This window comes from Myotis daubentonii, chromosome 10 (assembly GCF_963259705.1).
Source record: "Myotis daubentonii chromosome 10, mMyoDau2.1, whole genome shotgun sequence".
NCBI lineage: Eukaryota > Metazoa > Chordata > Mammalia > Chiroptera > Vespertilionidae > Myotis > Myotis daubentonii.
Genome location: NC_081849.1, coordinates 27,451,981 through 27,469,116, shown reverse-complemented (window position 1 = coordinate 27,469,116; position 17,136 = coordinate 27,451,981). Strand labels below are relative to the sequence as shown.

At 42.5% G+C, this 17,136-nt stretch overlaps 1 protein-coding gene across 1 annotated transcript in view; it reads right to left on the bottom strand.

The window, feature by feature from the left end:
- Positions 1-1,468: 1,468 nt before the first annotated feature.
- The window catches only part of LRGUK (leucine rich repeats and guanylate kinase domain containing), a 102,979-nt gene continuing 87,311 nt past the window's right edge, over positions 1,469-17,136 (bottom strand). The window contains exons 17-20 of the mRNA XM_059711822.1: positions 14,287-14,375; positions 13,077-13,190; positions 7,230-7,348; positions 1,469-2,257 (exon numbers count right to left, since the gene is read on the bottom strand). Of these exons, the coding sequence (XP_059567805.1) occupies positions 2,115-2,257; positions 7,230-7,348; positions 13,077-13,190; positions 14,287-14,375 (465 nt within the window). The 3' untranslated portion in view covers positions 1,469-2,114. The remainder of the gene's footprint in view (positions 2,258-7,229; positions 7,349-13,076; positions 13,191-14,286; positions 14,376-17,136) is intronic.

Sequence of the window (17,136 nt, the reverse complement as noted above, 5' to 3'; positions counted from 1 at the left end):
TCCTGCTAGGCTGCCGCCTTCCTTGTAGGCGGAGAGCACAGGCTTTTTGTTGAAGTCTTTGTTGATGGTACTGCTGTTATATTGTAAATCAGAACACATCTTAATCAATAAGCCAAATTTACTTGGAGTCCTTTTCATTTTCGCTAGCACTAGCGGGCCCAGAGGAACTCTTGCTTCTCAAATTCTGGGGCCCAATATGGTGGAAATCTTCCTTATTTGTATGTTTTTCAGCTCTTTATTTTCCAAATTTGGAATGAGACTTCCCGACCTTCTGAGAAAAAGTCCTGTGTGCTGGGACAGGGCCGTGAGACCGTATCTCAAGGCCTGACCTGGCGCCAGCACTGACAGCTCTGTCTGGGGCACAGTTTATGGCCTCTCTGGAATGGGGAGTAGTCTTATTTTTCCCTATTAATTAAGCAAGCAAATGTTTACAGAAGCCAGGATGGCAGGGTTAAAATTTTAAACAGCAATTTTTATCCAAGATGGAGGTTACTATTCTTCACTAGTGCTAGTGTTTGAGGTCGCAGCTCTTCCAGCACCCATTTCAGGGTAATTGAGGCAAAAGGAAAACCAGCACTGTGCTGTCACTCAGGTCCCTACATCTCTCTTCTCCCTTTCACCTCTCAGTCTTCTTATGTTTACTTTATATGTAATTTCTAGGATTTTAGCTGTACTTAGTAGGAGAAACAAGGAAAAGTGCACCTCCTCCACATTGTCTGAAATTGTAACTGTGATATCTTCTATTGCATCTAAAATACTTCACAATAACTTTTTAAAAGATGAGATGATGCAGGTGGAAGTAACTATTCATTAAGATTTTGGGGGCACAAGGCCCCCTCTTCTGCTTTCCCACTTTCCCAGAGAGAACTGCCTCCCTTTTCCTGCTCAGCCTGGTCCTCCTCCCCACATCCTGCCCCCATTCCCTCCCACCAACCCCAAGAAAAGAACTTTGTCCAACTTCTGCTGAGAACTGGGCTGTGGAAGACAGATGACTGCAAATCCTGGTACATCCACATGCAGTCAGGGAGAAGGAGTCATTAAAGGGGGTTTAGATATGTTAAAATGGGAAGTCATTAGAGGGTTTTGTTATTTAAAATATATAACAATTGGTACAGCACTGCTGAAGGCTCCTGTCCCCAGGAGTCCTCTAGCACAGAGGATTCCAGAAGAGACCATTTAGCAACCCAAATGGCTGTGCTGCAATATTTCAACAACCAGGATAATCCTACTGGCACACCAGCTGAATGCCAGCCTTACCATATTTTCTTTCTGCAAATACTAGTAGCAAGTAGTGAAACCATAAAGATTATTAAAGTTGTTTAAAACATTTCTAATGGCAGGCAATACATGATCAGAGTCAGGAAAGGGTGCATTAAAAAATATCTGATACTTTTTATTCCTTGATATTGCTAAAGCTAGTCAAGAACCATGAGAATTCCATTAATTAACTCTCTTTGAGAGATGCAGTTGATATCATGTTTGGCATAGCTAGGTGCAACTCTACAATCCTTTCATAATCAGAAGAAGAAAACATTTCAATTCCCTAGAGTATACACTAATGTTATAAATGGACACAGTGAAATTTCAAGAGCACAATCCCAGTTGGATATATCGAAAAATCAAAGGGTGGAATAAATGGTGATGGAAGGAGACCCGCCCTGCGGAGATGAACACACAGGACAGTGTTCAGATGGTGCGCTGTGGAATTGTGCACCTGAAACCTGTATAATTGTGTTAATCAGTGTCACCTCAATAAATTCAATAAAGAGGAAAAAAAATAAACCCAAAGACAAAAATCACATTGCACATAGCAACGCAGAGATCCTGGGGGACTCTGCCGTCAGATCTTTCAGGCAGGAAGCAGCTGGAAAAGTCATTAATGGCTGTGGGAAAAACAAATTCCTTTTCTAAAAGTTAAGAATAACTTACATAAAAAATAAACACTATTCAGAGAATCACAAAAGAAATTGATTGAGAAAATTAAGGCATACAGGACATTCTTTTGGAGGTAGATGGCGGTGCAAGAAACAGCCAGGATCCATGGCCAGGTGAGACACAGGAACTGGGTGTGATCGGAGCAAGGTTTCCGTGTTAGTAATGGTGTACTTTCAATGTTAAGTACTGCTGTACTTCCGGCCCTGAGGGATTGGAGGGAGGGTGGGTTTGGTGTTGGAAGCTGGGTGACTGATGAGTGATATCGTGTGTCTTCTCTGTGGCAAAGACCCTTTTTCAAATTGAAGTGACATCTTGTGTGGTGCTATAAAACATGAAGAAAGATACAGTACATATAGTTAACACCTTGCAACACTAAACAAAGAAAATAAGCATTACATGATGTAAGCACCAGAATAATATTTAGAATTATAACAAACTCTAAAGAATATATGATATACAAACAAGAAAAACAGAGGGTGAGGTTCAGAATATACTGTGTGTGTGATTGGACAAGCCTTGGGCTGTGTAGACTTGCACAACGACCAAGAGGTTGCTACAGTAAGCAAATCCTATGCTGCTCTTCTATGCTGCTCCTACCTATGGTAACAGTGACCTGCATCATATTCTTTCACAATCACACATAAGTAGGCTTAGCATGTGCACACGCGTGCACGCACACGCACAAAACACACACACACACACATGCGCGCGCACACGCCTTGTAGTCCTTCTTAGAGAAACCTCATCTACCGCCCTCTAAGGTTGTCTGTTTGCCAAGGATGAAGACTCCAAGGATGAACCATGGAGCCAGGTTCCTTTGAGGACTGTATTAAGCAAGAGGAGTCTGGACGATAGAGACTGAAGGCAGACGCATGGTGGCCATAGAAGAAGCCAAATCCTCCCTGGGGAGAAAGCAGTGGAGTAGAGACTGAGAAAGTGAGGCAGGGCATTCTAATGGGAGTGAGTACATGGAGGGACCTATATAATAAGATCTCTATGTCATAAGATCAATGACAGTGAGAAAAGTATTGGAGACAAAAAATACTGCCATTTAAAAAATGGAAACAAAGATTTACAAACCAGTATACCTGACGCTAAACTTTACCAAATTCGAGTTTATTAAAGAAACTAGAGGCCCGGTGCACGAAACTCGTGCACAGGTAGGGTCCTTAGGCCTGGCTGGTGATTGGGGCCGATTGGGACCTTCCGGCTCCCAGCTAGTGCCTCCCTTCCCTGGCTGCAGGCAGGGGCCTTCCTTCGTTCCTCTCCGCACCCTGGTGGTCAGTGCACGTCATAGCGAGTGATTGAACTCCTGGTTTCCCGAACTCCCGAGGGGGCAATTTGCATATTAGGCATATATATATATGGCTTGCGTATTTAGAAAATACTATAATGAGAGATACGTGTTGAAAAGGATTTGTGAAGGAAAATTATTTCTGATGAACTTAATTTCCCTTTTACTATGGCAGAGGTCAACAAACTATAGCCCATACGCTAAATCTGCCTGCCATTTTCAAAAAGCCCATCTTTTCATGCAAGCCCACTTTGTCCCCAGCTTTTGAAAGCAGCCATGCAGAACTGGGCCCCTGAGCCAGTTCAGAGAACCTTCCCCTCTTCTCTGCTGCCTCCCCATGCTCGAGCACAAGCTTAATAAAATCTGTCTGAAAGCTTCTCTGAGGTTTCCTCTCAATTTCTACCTTAGGGAACCCAAGAATCCCAACATGGGTAACAGAATCACACACCATGTAGACTTTGCCTGGAATTGAGTCTCTAGAGCAGCCATGGGCAAACTACGGCCCGCAGGCCGGATCTGGCCCGTTTGAAATGAATAAAACTAAAAAAAAAAAAAAAAAAGACCGTACCCTTTTATGTAATGATGTTTACTTTGAATTTATATTAGTTCACACAAACACTCCATCCATGCTTTTGTTCCGGCCCTCCGGTCCAGTTTAAGAACCCATTGTGGCCCTCGAGTCAAAAAGTTTGCCTACCCCTGCTCTAGAGACTTGTTACAGGATACTCTTCTTAGCCAAGTCCTGGGTCCTATTTTAAAAAATTTTTTATTTACTGATTTTAGAGAGAGGGGGAAGGGAGAGACAGAGACATTGATTTATTGTTCCACTTATTAATGCATTTATTGGTTGATTCCTGAATGTGTCCTAACTGGGAATTGAACCTGCAACCTTCGCATATCAAGACGATGCTCTAACCAACTGAGCCACCAGGCCAGGGCCACTGGATGTTACAGTGACCATGACAAAGGCATAAGTGGCATGCTTGCTGGATTTATAGAAATCTATAAGTAGTTAATATGGGAGGTGAATCAAGACCCAAAGTGATCTTATCAAGCTAGAATGTGGGGCTAAAAATCCTATATAATAAAAGGCTAATATGCAAATCAACCAAACAGCAGAATGACCGGTCGCTATGATGTGCACTGAAAACCAGGGATCAGACGTTCAACGCAGGAGCTGCCCCCTTGTGGTCAGCGTGCTCTCACAGGGGGAACGCCGTTCAGCCAGAAGCTGGGTTCATGGCTGGCAAGTGCAGTGGCAGTGGCAGGAGCCTCTCCTGCTTCCACGGCCGCACTAAGGATGTCTGACTGCCGGCTTAGGCCTGCATATCCCCCGAGGGCTCCTGGACTTCGAGAGAGCGCAGGCAGGCTGAGGGACACCCCACCCCCTAGTGCATGAATTTCATGCACCAAGCCTCTAGTAAAATAAAAAAATGAAAATAAAAGTTGCATTTCAATTTTAAAAAATCAAGTCCGCATATATTGTACAACAGAGTTGCTGGCTTGGCAATTCATGCGAAAAAGATGCGAGTGTTTAATAGACCAACAGCCAATAGTGTGATGTGATTGATCAGAAAACCACCAGTGAAGGACCTCAGGTAGACGGCAGACCAGAAAGCGCCAGGCCCTCATTCCTCCAGGGAAGCATTAAATAAACAACTGGAGACCAGCCAAAATAACTTTATAGGAGCCCTGAAAATCAGTCAAAGGCCTACAGCAACCAATGGACGCCCAATCAAGAAAAAGCCACATTAAAAAGGTAAGAAATATCAAGGTAATTTTATAAATTGTCTCACCCCCTTCCCTGGTGGGTTAAAGTACAGCATAGAGGAAGGGAGGCCTGGTCCCCAGTTCCCTCCTGAGAACCAGAAGGTAGAGCAATGTTCTCACCTGTCTGGTACTGCCTGGTGACTGTGTGACTAAGCTGAGTTCAAAGTGATACCATTGGAATCTCAGTCTAGGGGAGCCTTAGGAAGCCATGGAAACCACAAGGGGGCAATAGATGCACAGATGCCTGCGTCAAAAGATGACTAATAGAGGAATATAATAGAACAGCTAAGAAGCAGGAGTCTCTTAGGAAAATTAAGACATTTTTTAAAGCACCTGTGCATACTGAGGAATTGGGAAAAAGCCCATGGAAAGTGCATGTTCAGAAAAGGACTGGAAAGACCCTAAGCCTTCATGCTGGGCTGATCCTGGGCCCTGCTAATTGGCCAAGGTCTCCCCCTGCACGGAGCCAGTCTGCAGACTTGGAAAGGAGGCTCCTTTTTCAAATGCCCAACTTTCAACAAAAGATCACAAGACATATAAGGAAACAGGAAAACATGGCCCGTTCAAAGGAACAGAATAAGTCTCCAGAAACCATCATTGAAGAAACTATCACAGACTTCTGCTGCGTGTATAAAAATTTACAATCATAATACCTCGTAGGTATCTAGCACTTTGCTTCTTAATTACACCATATTCATCTTGTCTGGTCCTATATGATTATATTACACATTATGTTCTAATATACACATATTACAGTGATATGTAGAATGTAGGATATTACTATATTTCTGTAGGACCGATATTATTATTCCCAAGGCTCATACAAGAACTGATTTTCCCAACCGCAGTCAGCCAGATAATAGTAGAAATGGAACTAGAACCCAGGTCCTCTGATTCCTAACCCAATGTTCTTTCCACGATACCACCCCACAGGCAACAGCCCCACTTTGCTCTGTTTGGCCAGGCTACTAGTATGTTTGGAACAAGGATACAGGCAGAGGAGAACACACGAGATGGGACAGGTCTAGGCACTCTGTCCAGTGGGAGCCAGGACAGGATGGGCTGTGGTGACATGCTTGGTCCAGGGCCCCTGGGTACTCTCAGGTACTAGAGTGACAGGTCACAGTCTTTAAGGGGTTCCTAGCATATGTCCCGCTCCTGTATGATGACACGAAGTATCTACTTGAGAATTTGGGATTATTTCCTGGAACTCTGGTCTTGGGACTCTAATCCTTATTGCTTACACCCTCCCTCGTGTGTAAAATCCTTGAAGATACGTTATCTCAGCCAGCTATCCTGAATTTATTTACAGCTGAGGAGGGAGCTGCTTTTAAATGGGTTAGAAGACGGCTGTTTTAGGAACCTCTTCCTTCCTCCATGTGTCCTCTTGTCCCTGGCAACCTAACAAATCTATATTCTGTTTCTGGTTCCCCTGGTCACCTGAGCAAGCAGGGATCCTCACTTCTGGACTCAGGCAGAACATCCCACCCCCACCTCAGGCTACAGACAGTGGCTCCCTCCTGGCCTCCAGGTCCTAGAGAATTCCCACGATCTACTCGTTCCTCCATCAGTCACGCACAGAACCCCAGCTTCTATCCCAACACGGGGTTACTTTCCCATTTGCCCATTTTCATCTCTAACGCTTCAATTTCCTCACACTGTTCCAGGTCTTTACTCACTGTCATTTATGAACATTGCACTGAGCCCAGAGACAAAAATGCAATGAGCATCTGTCTGCACATGAAGATATGCATTTACATGTGTGTTGGGGAGCAACAGGCAAAAAGTGTGTGAAGTGAGGGGGGTGAGTTAGACTGGGCCAGATCCGTCAACCTAACAGCCTCAGCATTCTCCCAGAGCAGCCAACAACCTGAAACCTTCCATGCTTCTCTTCACTTTCACTCAAAGGAGCCCTGCTTGTCAAAGGGGGATCCCAAGTCAACTCTCTTCCAGAGAGCACCTGCCCCTCGCCCTAGAAGACCCCTGCAAGTGGTATGGTCAGGTGTGGGGGGGGGCAGCGTCCACTCTGAGTAGCTGTGTGACCTTTCTGAAGTTTGTTTCTCATGTATAATGATGAGGCAAATAACCCCCCCTACCTACAAGGAGCGGTGCTGACTTAAAACACTCATTTAGTTTAAAAAAAATCCATAACAGTCAGAAAAAGGGTAAGCAATACATATAATTATAATTTTACTATTTATATGAGAACCAGTTGTAAAACGACTCCTACCTTTAAGGGTCCAATCTTCCTTGACATCACTTATTTCTGGAGGCTTAAAAGGCAAGTCTTTTAACCATGGACAAGACTGAAACAATGCAGAGTATTTCTCAGCATAGGTATCCTTGTTGCTGAAAATTGAAAAAATGAATGATACCTGTTAGATGAAAAACTACTAATGGCCACGCAACCTATGCCCATGACTTCACTGGGTTACCTTTATCAAGTCCTGTCAGGAGTCTGCAAACAAGTCTCTGTTGAGCTCAAGTTTTCACTGGTGTCTGTAGCAAGACCCTAGATAGCAGCTGACATAAAGTACTGTGCAGATTACCATAAACTTCTCATCTATTATACAGAACATAACTGAAGACATTGGGATAGGTGCTGGAGTATAAAACTAGATAGGTAAGGCACAGGCCCTAATTTCTAGGACTTTACAATCAAGTGCAACTTATGTACAGTGGTTCCTGCTCCTTCAAGGAGAGAAAGAAGGAAAGCATGTCAGGCGGCCTGACCTGGACCACACATTGGGCCCGTCTGACGCTAGTTTGGGGACTGTGATTTCATCCGGCTCTTAGGATGAGGTGGGGGTGTGGACTGGGTGCCTGGAGTTCCTGCGTCTGGTAGTGCACTTCCTCCCGCCCCATTGCTCTTCTTGCGCGAGTCACCTGCTCCGTGGCTACCTCTCAGGGGAGGCAGCCCTCCCTTCGTGGCTCACCCAGCAGAGCACTGTGAGTGGTTGAGCTTCATCCACTGCAAGATGGAACGTTATTTCTTGTATTGATTAACTAGCATGTCTCCCATACTTTGTAAACTGTTTATTTCTTTTCCTCATTTATCCTTTGAGGATGTTCGTGTTTTCCATATCAGTTTGTGTGAACTCTTTATATACGGAATGCCAACTCTTTTGTTGCATTTTAAAGAGCTTGCTGTTTTCCTTTTAATTTTATTTTGAACCTAGAGAAACTTAAGATGTTTAAATCATAAAAAATATATTCATCTTTTCATCTGTGATCTTCCCTCATTTCTGAAAAAAATATTTCATTAACATTTTAATCAACCTACCATATGAATAGAATTAAAACTAAGCCATATTATACAGAAGGGCTCATAAAAAAAAGCAACACTCACCCCAATTTCTTTCTCCTGAAAGCCAACCATTTCTTAACCATGTCTGTGCTTAGATGTCCTGGTAATAACCTTCTGATTTCTAAATATGTTACTAACGTGTATTGATTTATCAGCTTTAGACACACCTTTGGGAGACATGGATTTCCACTCTGACTGGGAAGGATTTAGCTCACTTAATAACACTCCCCCAACTTTTCCTCCCCAGAACAGTTCTAACCTATTTTCAGTTGCTCCATCTGTCAGATCTTCATCTTCATGTTTCCTATTTAAAACCTCCACCTCTTGTTCCATCAACAACAGATGGTATATGTTGACCTTCCACTTCTACGTCCTAAACTTTGTCCTCAGAGTTCCACTTTTCACTGTCAATGCTAAATTTTAGATTTAGCCTAAGGCTGAGTTAAAATGTTGAAAATTAATAGATGATTGTTTACTGCAGAGACCAGTAGTTGGCTGTGATTATTCTTTCTCCTCTATAGTTCCACGTAATGATTCCTATCTCTGCAAAAAATACGTTTCAAGGATCAGGTTCAAGTTGACCTCCACTTGCTCACATTCCACATTTACACACATATCTGGCAGTAGCAAAGGCTGATACCAGTTGAGTCTGTTCAAGATAAAGCCTGCCATTTAAATGTCAACCAGGATGATATTGTGACAAAAAGGGGTAGAAGTCTCGATGAGGTATCTTCAGGAGTTTGGGGCTCTACTGCTGGAAGCAGAGTTAGCTTTCTGGGCCTGTCCTCGACCCAGGAGGAAATGTAGTGGGTGACACATCCAATGTGGGCCCAAGCTCACTGCCTGAGTGATGTTTGAATGGCAAGCAGGGGCTGCAGCTCTTGGGTGGTAGTTCATGGCTGGACTCCAGCACCGGCTTTCATGGAAAGCTCCCATTCAGCTGAACATGGACACCTGCCTTTGCTGGGCCTGAGCTCCCTATCAACTATAGCAAAGGCTAGGTGACGCCAATATTCCTACCTAGAGGTAGTCCAATCTCCTGCACCCAGGGGTTCTGCTTAGAAGTTTTGATTACTTGTTATCAACTGATAGTGAAGTTGAATTGCTTTCTTAATGGAGGAGATCACTCTTGGACTGAGGTCTTGAGTCTTTTGCTAGACAACAGCGTTTGGAACCTCCTCAGAGTGCTAGGCCCCTTCCGGTCCGACACCCAAGGTCCTAGAAGCTCTTGCTTCCCAATGACTTGCTCACACAGGAAGCACTTCCTAGAGAAGGATAACCTTGGCGAGACCAATACTGTCAACACCTGGGTTTTCCAGTGACCGAACAGCTCTACTCCTGGCAGTGGAGAAATGCCATTAAGCCAGGCCTGGGATCTTCTCTCTAGAAGTATAACTAGACTGAGTCTTGCCCCTTAAGTTCAGTCTCAGATGCATTTATGTTTTATGGGCTAGACCTTTTATTCCAACCCACAGAAGCATAAAGGTGTTCTTCCCTCTTTAGTGAAAGACAATAATCCATAGTTTATGGCCAAATTCCTAAGAGTATGAATGTAGTACCTTGAAAGGAACATAGAAAGAAAGTAGCAAGAAAAATCTCAGTGGGTTTTAGTAACAGTTTGGTACTAGTTTTCTAGGTTTGGCATAACAAAGTGCTATGAACTGAGTGGTTGAAATTTATTGTCTCACAGCTCTGGAGTCTAAAAGTCAGAGATCAATGTGTCAGCGGGGCTGTGAGGGAGAATCAAGTCCAGGCCTCACCCCTAGCTTCTGGTGGTTTGAGGCAATCTTCTATTTCCTGGGCTTCTGCATCACCCCAGCTCTCTCCCTGTGTGTCTGTACCAAATTTCCTCTTTTATATGGACACCAATCATATGAAATCAGGGTTCACCCTACTGCAGTATGACCTCACCTCAATTAATTATACCTGCAATGACTCTATTTCCAAATAAGGTCACATATTCGTAGGTACTGGGAGTTAGAGTCCCAACACATGAATTTTTAAGGGACACAATTCAACCGGCAACACATGTTGTGATTTTTGGATATCTTTTCACTTAAAACACACATTTAAAAAAGCATAACAGAACAAGTTCTGCCTTTCAACAATTACTTTTCCTTTGTATCAAGGCAAGCATGAAGTGAAAACTCTCTGAAAGAAAGTCAGAAGTCAAACATGGTGGAGTTGAAAGACATACAAGTATCACCATATACGAAGGGTCAGACTTGAGTGACAAGTCCCTTTCACCAGGGGCACAGGTGATGTATACATAGTCCACTGCAGCCTATTAGGCATTTTTTTTCCTTCTGCTAAGGACTGAATGTTGTGCTCCCTCCCCAAAATCCATGTGTTGCAATCCTAATCCCCAATGTGACAGCATAAGAGGGTGGGGGGCCTTTGGGAGGTGACTGTCAGGAGGTGAAGCCCTCGTGAATGGGATTAGTGCCCTCAAAAGAAGAGACAGGAGACAGCTTGCTTCCTCTCTCTGTTTTCCGCCCTGTGAGGACACAGCAAGGAGACGGTCATCTGCAAACCAGGAAGGGGACCCTCCTCAGAACCTGGCCGCCTTGGCAGCCTGATCGCAGACTTCTGAGCCTCCAGAGCTGTGAGAAATAACTGTTAGCCATGCCGCCCTGTCTGTAGCAATTTGTTACAGCAGCCTCAACTAAGACATTCTCTTTCTCACTGTATTCCCATCCACCTGCCTCACTGTACTGAAAACTCAGAGCTTCAATAAATCCCCAGAGATCCACAGTTTCAACACTGTCACGGAAAGCTAATTAGCTCATGGTAATGCCAGAGTCTCTATCTACTGAAAGGTGCAGATGGGGGCGGACCACTTAGAAGTGACAGTTATTTCGCGTCATAAAATTAGTGAAGGAAACCCAAAGTGTTACAACAATAAAACTCAGACAGGAAGGAAAGTATTACTCATTTTTAAATTCTCATTATGACACATCACCATCAAAAAAATATCCCTTTGTGTGGCAGACTTTAAAAATAACTTTAAAAATTTATATTAATGCTTTGAAAATGATAAAATGCTCATTGTTGAAAATATGGAGAAGAAGAAAGAAAATTAAAATTGGCCATAATCCCATCACTAAAAGATAGTAACTGATGAAATTTTGGTATATTTCTTTCCAGTGTTATTATTTTCTGTACTACACAAATATTTTTAGAACCTCCATTTTGCTGGATATGCATTTGCATTTGACTTTTAACACTTATCATTATGTTATAGGCCCTGATTTATATGTAACTAAAATTTTTTTAACATATAGAGCATTATGAGAAACTCAATTGTATATAAAGGACCATTTTTTGAATATTTCATCAAATTCTCATGAAATTTTAATAGTTTTTAGGATATATAAAAATAAAAAGTATGTCCTGTGTAGACAATTTAGAAGGTACAGAAAAGAGATAAATAAAAGGAACATAATTCTAGAGAAATACTCACTGTTAACATTTGAATGTACTTCCTTCCAGTCAAAGGTTTTGTCTAGTGTGTCGCCATGTATTCAAATATGCCAGAGAGACTGCCAAACCCACAGACCCCTTCTGAAGAGTTCTTTCCTCAGTTCTCTGTCACTGGTCTGGCTACAGATGACTGGAAAAGGATGGGCGCTTGACATGGGGGCAATCAACTTATAAGCCAGCCTGTTACCTACAAGGGCCCTGGCTAGAGACCTCTACCCAAGAGTGGCACCTCATAGTAAATGGTGGTTGACTCAGCCAGCGAGATCTTTGCTGGGAAGCTTGGGTTCAAGCCTACAAGAGAGAGGGCCAGTGTGGCAGGTCCAGCTGAAGTAGAAACAGAGTGCAGGAGAATGCCCACCAAAACCAAGCGCTAAAATCAGCAGTGGAGGGTCTGCTGTGGTCTACATGGAGTCCTCAACTTATACACAGTCAGGTTTTGGTTTTTTGGCTTTTTTTACAATATATTTTTATTGATTTCAGAGAAGAAGGGAGAGGAGAGGAAGATAGAAACATCAATGATGAGAGTGAATCATTGATCAGGCTGCCTCCTTCACACTCCCTACTGGGGACTGAGCCCGCAGCCCGGGCATGTGCCCTGACCGGGAATCAAACCATGACCTCCTGGTTCATAGGATGACACTCAACCACTGAGCCATACCGGCTGGGCTACATGGTCCGGTTTTGAACCACACTTTGACATATTATGCTTTGGAACCCTGAAATGGCATTTTGTATGTTGGACATGAGCTAGTAAACGTTTTGAAATATAGCACTGAACCAACCAGAGATGTTGACTGTACATTACGGACACCAACTTTGGCTAATTTGAATATTACAAAGAGGGGTATTGACAAGCTGTCGGGTAGTTTAGAGACTTGGTGGAAAACTAGAGAACCAGGCTTAATGAGGCAGAAGCCAAGGTAAGGTAGGTGCCAAAACACAGCTGAGTCACGATACAGGAAGAGACTGGTAGACATCATTGCTTGTACTTCCCAGTAGATTCTGATTCTTCTGCCACTGGCGACTTGAATGACCTCTAACTGTCCCTGCATCATGTGATCACTCCCTCAAGATCCAGAGTTCCAGAGAGAGAGGCTTCCCATTGTGCGAACCTAGCTTTATGCCTGTATCCTCCCTAGAGGGCCAGCATCTCTCATTCCAACCCCATGGTGGCAGGTGGGGCCCTGCTTCCCGGATTCAGGATGTTTTTGAAGCCGAGGGACGATGCCATTAGCTTAAACTGACCAGTAGAAAATAACCGATTCCATCCAATAAAACCCAACTCACCTCTTTCCATATCCAAAGGGAATTTTAGAAGACTCTTCACAAATCTCAAAAACTTTCTGTAGTTCTGAAACTGAGGCATAATGTGTATTGTTGAGGGGTGTTGGTACTGAACCCCTGAAATTAGAAATAACAAAAAATGTAAAGAATTTTGTAATGATACCAAGTATTATAAAACATGTAATACGTAAACACTGACTATTACATTCCACATAAGTGCAAATATCAATAAAACCCCTCATAAGCATATACCTCAAAGCTGCATTATTACATCCCAATTTGTAGATTAAGCAAATTTGTGTTGCTGTAAACATTCCTTTTCCACGAAACCAAATTATTTTTCTACTGATCAGAATGTATTATATTATAAGCCTAGTCTACCAGCTATGTGAGGCCCGGCAATATACCAATGACTATGAAAATGGACATAGATATTTCCCTTCCTTTGTAATCTAATGCTCTGAAATAGCAAATTAAACATTTCTAAAAATCCTAGTATTATACTCTCACCTGAAATAAAGTACAAAATATTTCTTTTTTCTTCTATACTAGCCTGTTTTCCCAGAGTGACTTGAAAGAATCATTCACCATTTTTAGGGAATAAATCCTACAGTTTGCCATTCACCCCACACTTGCTAACTAGAGTTGCTGTGTGCACAGTAGCTCAATTGCATATAAATGCAGGCAAATCCAAAGCACCTATCTGTCCCAGCATGACCCATTTGGAGCTCATATTTAAACTGCTGAGTTTCTCTGTCTACAGTGCTTTAACCAGCAAGGCCACCCTGCTAGTCAGAGGTCATACAGGCCCAGTTGTAGCTGCTCTGGGGACCACTGCCTATCATCTGGCCACCACCCTCCTAACCCCCAGAACTTTGTGAATACCACACAGCCTGTCCTGTGAATCAGACTAACCAAAGACAGTCTCCCAGTGTGGGGAAAATTAATTATGTTTTATAGAGCAGACAAATAGACACATGCATTATTTATGTTAAAAAAAAATTTTCAACAAATAGCTTAAAATTACAGACAATAAAAAGAACTATGATTTCAAACAACTATTTAAATGGCCTTTTTATCTTGAACCACTGGGTTCATTTTAGTATAGAGGTCCAAGTTTATGTTGATCATTTAGGATTCATCTGCTCTATTTCGATATGAGAAAAATCAATCTAAAGATGCCCAGGTATAAATAAACGTGATAAGTTGCTACCTTTGAAACAGGAATGTAAAATGAGGAGGTGTCCTCCCCATTAGGGCCTGCCGGGCTGCCTCGTACTGTCTCTCCATAGAATTTTCTTCCTACGCAAGAAACAGCATCAGAAAATTATACTGATGTTAAAAACATGTCAAGTGAGTAAAGAGCTATAATCATTTCTCTTCTTACTAGAGATTGCCAAATATGTGAAAAGAAAAAGGAAAAGTAGATAGGCCTAAAACAATTGTTATTTGTTCAGTGGGGGGTGGGGGGGTGGATAACTTTATAACTAAAATCAGAATACTTTTATGGAGACTGCGATTTAATATATAAATATATGAGATCTGAATAATGATGTAGAAAAATTTTGTTCATGTTTCACGTTTATACTTTTATCTTTCCAATGAGACTCTCTCAAGGATCCAGATTATTATTGTCCTTTTAGTTTTCCCAGATGTCACACAGAGTAACAGACTGACTATATCCAACAATGTTGACACGTGATCCGGAAACAGGACAAATGGCGACGTCTTTCTCCTGTATCTCACCAACATCACCGTCACCATCACTAAATCCTTAGTAAGCATTTGATAGGGATACAGAGATATAAAGACACAGTCTCAGCATTCAAAAGGAGTATGACCTGGTGGTAAAAGGCGATTTAAAAAGATGGAGGAAAAAAAGAAAAGATAGCTCATGCTGTTTTGTAAACAGTACATGTGTTTACACACAGACGGTCTGATGGGGTGTGGGCCTGTTGAGCAACTGTCCATGCACTGGGTTTCTTCACTTCAGCCAAAGTTAATACATAAAATTCTTAACTGACAGAGATATAAATTGGCAAGTGCTTATTTGTTTTACATAAAAAAACCTATGCACTGATAAAGGGATTTATATTAACATTTATTTAAACAGCAAGTGCATTTAAAAGACACTAATATTTGCTTGCAGTAACTAAAGCTGAAATAAACCTGACTTTTTATTTTAATGCCCTTACCAGGCTCCTTTATAAATTGATATTCTATTAAAATCGTATAGGAAATAACCACGAACAAGCATGTCAGTGAAAGAACCCAGGCCATAGCTAATGGTGAAGAGCCCACAACTCCAGGCTCCCCACCTGCTCAGCCTTGGGGGCCGCATAGCTTCGAGAGTTTGCCTGTCTTTGAAGACACTTTTAAGAATCCAGTGTTAAGGATTAAGTTGGTGTGGTTCTAAAGCAGTGATGGCGAACCTATGACATGCGTGTCAGCGGTGACACGCGAACTCATTTTTTTGGTTGATTTTTCTTTGTTAAATGGCATTTAAATATATAAAATAAATATCAAAAATATAAGTCTTTGTTTTAGTATGGTTGCAAATATCAAAAAATTTCTACATGTGACACGGCGCCAGAGTTAAGTTAGGGTTTTTCAAAATGCTGACACGCCGAGCTCAAAAGGTTCGCCATCACTGTTCTAAAGACACGTCGGCATTGCAAAGACTTGCCTGCAGGAGTGGCTCTGCTCTGCCGGACGCCAAGATGGACACAGCGAGCATCTCTGGGCAGCAGTTCCACCCTGGAGACCAGAATCGCCCCCCTGTCTCCCCGGCACATGCACACACGCCTTAGCACAAAGCAGGGGCTCAACAAATATTTTTAATGTAAATTATGTAAATTTGGGAAGATAAATAATGTTCACTGCTCTCTATAATCTGGACTAGAATTGCTCTCAGCTGTGGCTAGCTGTGGAAATCATGACACATGAGAGCTACCATGTGGACTCCCTGGACATGGCTCTCGGGGGAACGTTTGATTGCCAAGACCTTTCAGTGTTCCCCTGACCATCAGCTCCGAGGTTCTGTGTAAGCAGGATGAGGGGAAAATGTCGATTGGGCAGAAGGGAGGGGTCCGGAATGGGATAAGAAAGGAACACACTATTTACATTTCACCATTTAAAAACGATATATTTAAGTAACTCCACGGATATGTCTATATTGTTTCATATTACTATAAAATTACTAAATAGATTCCAAATCTGCTGCCCTACTCTCATATTAATTTAGTCTTCTTCCTCGAATCATTCTATACTTGTATATACTACATTTACTGTTGTGATTTCACTCTATACCAGTGGTTCTCAACCTTCCTAATGCTGCGACCCTTTAATACAGCTCCTCATGTTGTGGTGACCCCCAATTTCATTGTTACAAATTGAACATAATTATAGCATAGTGATTAATCACAAAAAAACATTTAATTATATATGTGTTTTCCGATGGTCTTAGGTGACCCCTTGTGAAAGGGTCGCGACCCACAGGTTGAGAACCACTGCTTTCTACCATCCTTATTTTTTCCCCTATACTGATGCATGCTTTTAATTATATCATGACTGGGAAAGATGCCAGTGGTAGTGGATGCACAGCTTTTGGATCTTCTGGAATCCCCATCTGAAAATATATATAGAAACTATATAGTAAAATAAAAGATGTTTCAAGACATGTGTAAGAAAACAAGGTGAGAAGGTATCATTTCAAGCTCCAAATACAAGTGATAATAGCCCCCCAAACCGCATGGTACAGGTTTCCATGCAAGAGGAAGCCGCAGGAAGGGACAGGACAGTGACTAAAAAAGCTGAGAACAGGAGAACCTCCAAAACAGCTCAGAGGTAACCCCTGGGAAGCACAGGGGGAGGCTGTGGGAAGCCTAGCGGAAACAGGCAGGGGCTGTTCCACTCCGGTAGTGGTAAGAGTAAGGGGTCCACAGTGAGGTCCAAAGGAGCTAGATCAACTGTGAATTCTTGAGAGTGACCCACTGGGACTCCCCCTTCTGAGGGGCCTCACACTGAAGGAAAGCTGTGGGAATGGAATAAAATTATCAGGACA